We start from the raw sequence: 1,812 nt of genomic DNA, 5'->3' as shown, positions 1-1,812 counted from the left end.
TAACACATGGAACAAACCTTAAAGAAAGGCATTAATTAACGTGGAATTATGAACGAGATAATTCATCGAACTCCAGCTATTTGAATATTGATTTTTTTGAATAGATACGTTCGTCATAGACTTTGGCTCTTTGAAAATATACCGGCTGTATTAGTACAGATGGATAGTCACATTTGAAATAAGTATAAACCCTCGGCGAACATTGACTTAACAGAAGATGCTCATGCTCTATCTACGCAACAAGCCCGTCATCATTTTTACATAACCAGTACGAAGATATGTTCTGATTATGAAATAAAAAACATGGAAGGACTCTCTACTCAAAACGCAAAGAGTAAAGCAGCTTCTCTATGCCATCCATTGCGTGTGTGATCGTTTCCATCGAACTAGCGTATGAAATGCGCATGCCAAACTCGTCTCCAAATTCTGAGCCCGGTACCACCGCAATGTGCATGTCTTGAAGTAGATGCGCACAGAAGTCATCAACGCTCGTAAGAGTCACGCTTTTGTCGGCAGTGAACGCCTTCTTGCCTTTAAAGTACGACGATAGATCCAGGAAGACATAAAATGCTGAAGTTGGATAAGCAAAGCGCATGTTGGGCATATCTGCCAGCCGCTTGACGATATAACGGCGCTTGATGTCCAGATTCTTGATCACTTCGGTGATGCGACGTTCGCCTTTTTCCATGCATTCGAGCTCGTACTTGAGGGCCTCCACAGCAGCCACCTGGCCAATGGTGTTCGGACATGACGTCAGCTGTGCCTGTAGCAGCGTGCATGGGTCAATGTAGTGACTAGGACCGGCAAGGTAACCCACACGAAGGCCAGTCATGGCGTGTGCCTTGGAGAATCCGTTAACTAGCAAGGTGCGCTCATACATACCTTGTAGCGTGGCAAAGCTCACATGTTTTCGCTCCGGTACACCCTCATCCTGGTACAACAATTGCTCGTAAATTTCGTCTGAAATGACCACAATGTGGCGGAACTGTGGCTTGCGCAACACAGCAGCAATCTGCTCGAGATGCTCGGGGCCATGAAGCGTGCCAGACGGGTTGCTCGGATTGCACAAGATGATAACCTTTGCATCCGGGTGTAGTGTTAGTGTCTTTTCGAGCTCTACCGGATTTATTAGGTAGTTTTCTTCAAGCGTTGTACGCAATACAACGGGTTCTGCGTACACAAGTTTGACGATTTCTGGGTAGTTGAGCCAGTAGGGTGTCGGGATGATCACTTTTTGGCCAGGACGGCATATCGTGTACAACGCTTGGTAGATGGACTGTTGTGCGCCATTTGAAACCAGAATCTCTGTGGCTGGATCGTAGTTCAATTCTTTGGCTTGCTTCAGGTACGTTGAGATGAGACTTCGTAGCTTTACCAAACCTCTCATGTGTGCATATTTAATGTTTCCTTCAATCATAGCCTTGGCACCAGCGGCCAATACACGGTCGTGCGGGTTGTAGTCGGGCTCACCAACGCACAAAGACCACACCTTCTTGCCTTCGGCCTCCATTTGTTTCGTCTGACCATGAATCAGCACAGTCTTGGCAACGGTCACTTTCTGAAAGATCGGGTTCAAAGGATACTTGTCAGCCATGGTGCCACCAACTTCGTTTTTGACACGGCCACTTTTTTCAGCCATTGTCATGACCTCTTCACTCCGCAATATTGCAAAGGAGCCCAGAATGCGCACGAATGCACAGAGCTCATTCAGCCTACGAATGGCTGCAGACACTTTGGCATCCGTGAGATGACCCAACACGTCTGCGATAAAGAGGTACTGGTATTTATTTGTCCTCATCTCCGGATATTCAT

The 1,812-nt window shown here is 46.8% G+C and overlaps 1 protein-coding gene across 1 annotated transcript; it reads right to left on the bottom strand.

The window, feature by feature from the left end:
* Nucleotides 1-316: 316 nt before the first annotated feature.
* On the bottom strand, nt 317-1,798 carry PHALS_01890 (aspartate; the record flags this gene model as incomplete). Its single annotated transcript, XM_024716366.1, has 1 exon — nt 317-1,798. The coding sequence occupies one exon, from the start codon at nt 1,796-1,798 to the stop codon at nt 317-319; it is 1,482 nt and encodes a 493-aa protein (XP_024581972.1).
* Between the last annotated feature and the right edge of the window lie 14 nt (nt 1,799-1,812).

This window comes from Plasmopara halstedii (genome assembly GCF_900000015.1).
Source record: "Plasmopara halstedii genome assembly, contig: Scaffold_1630, whole genome shotgun sequence".
Taxonomy (NCBI): domain Eukaryota; phylum Oomycota; class Peronosporomycetes; order Peronosporales; family Peronosporaceae; genus Plasmopara; species Plasmopara halstedii.
This window is presented reverse-complemented; position numbering and strand designations above follow the sequence as displayed.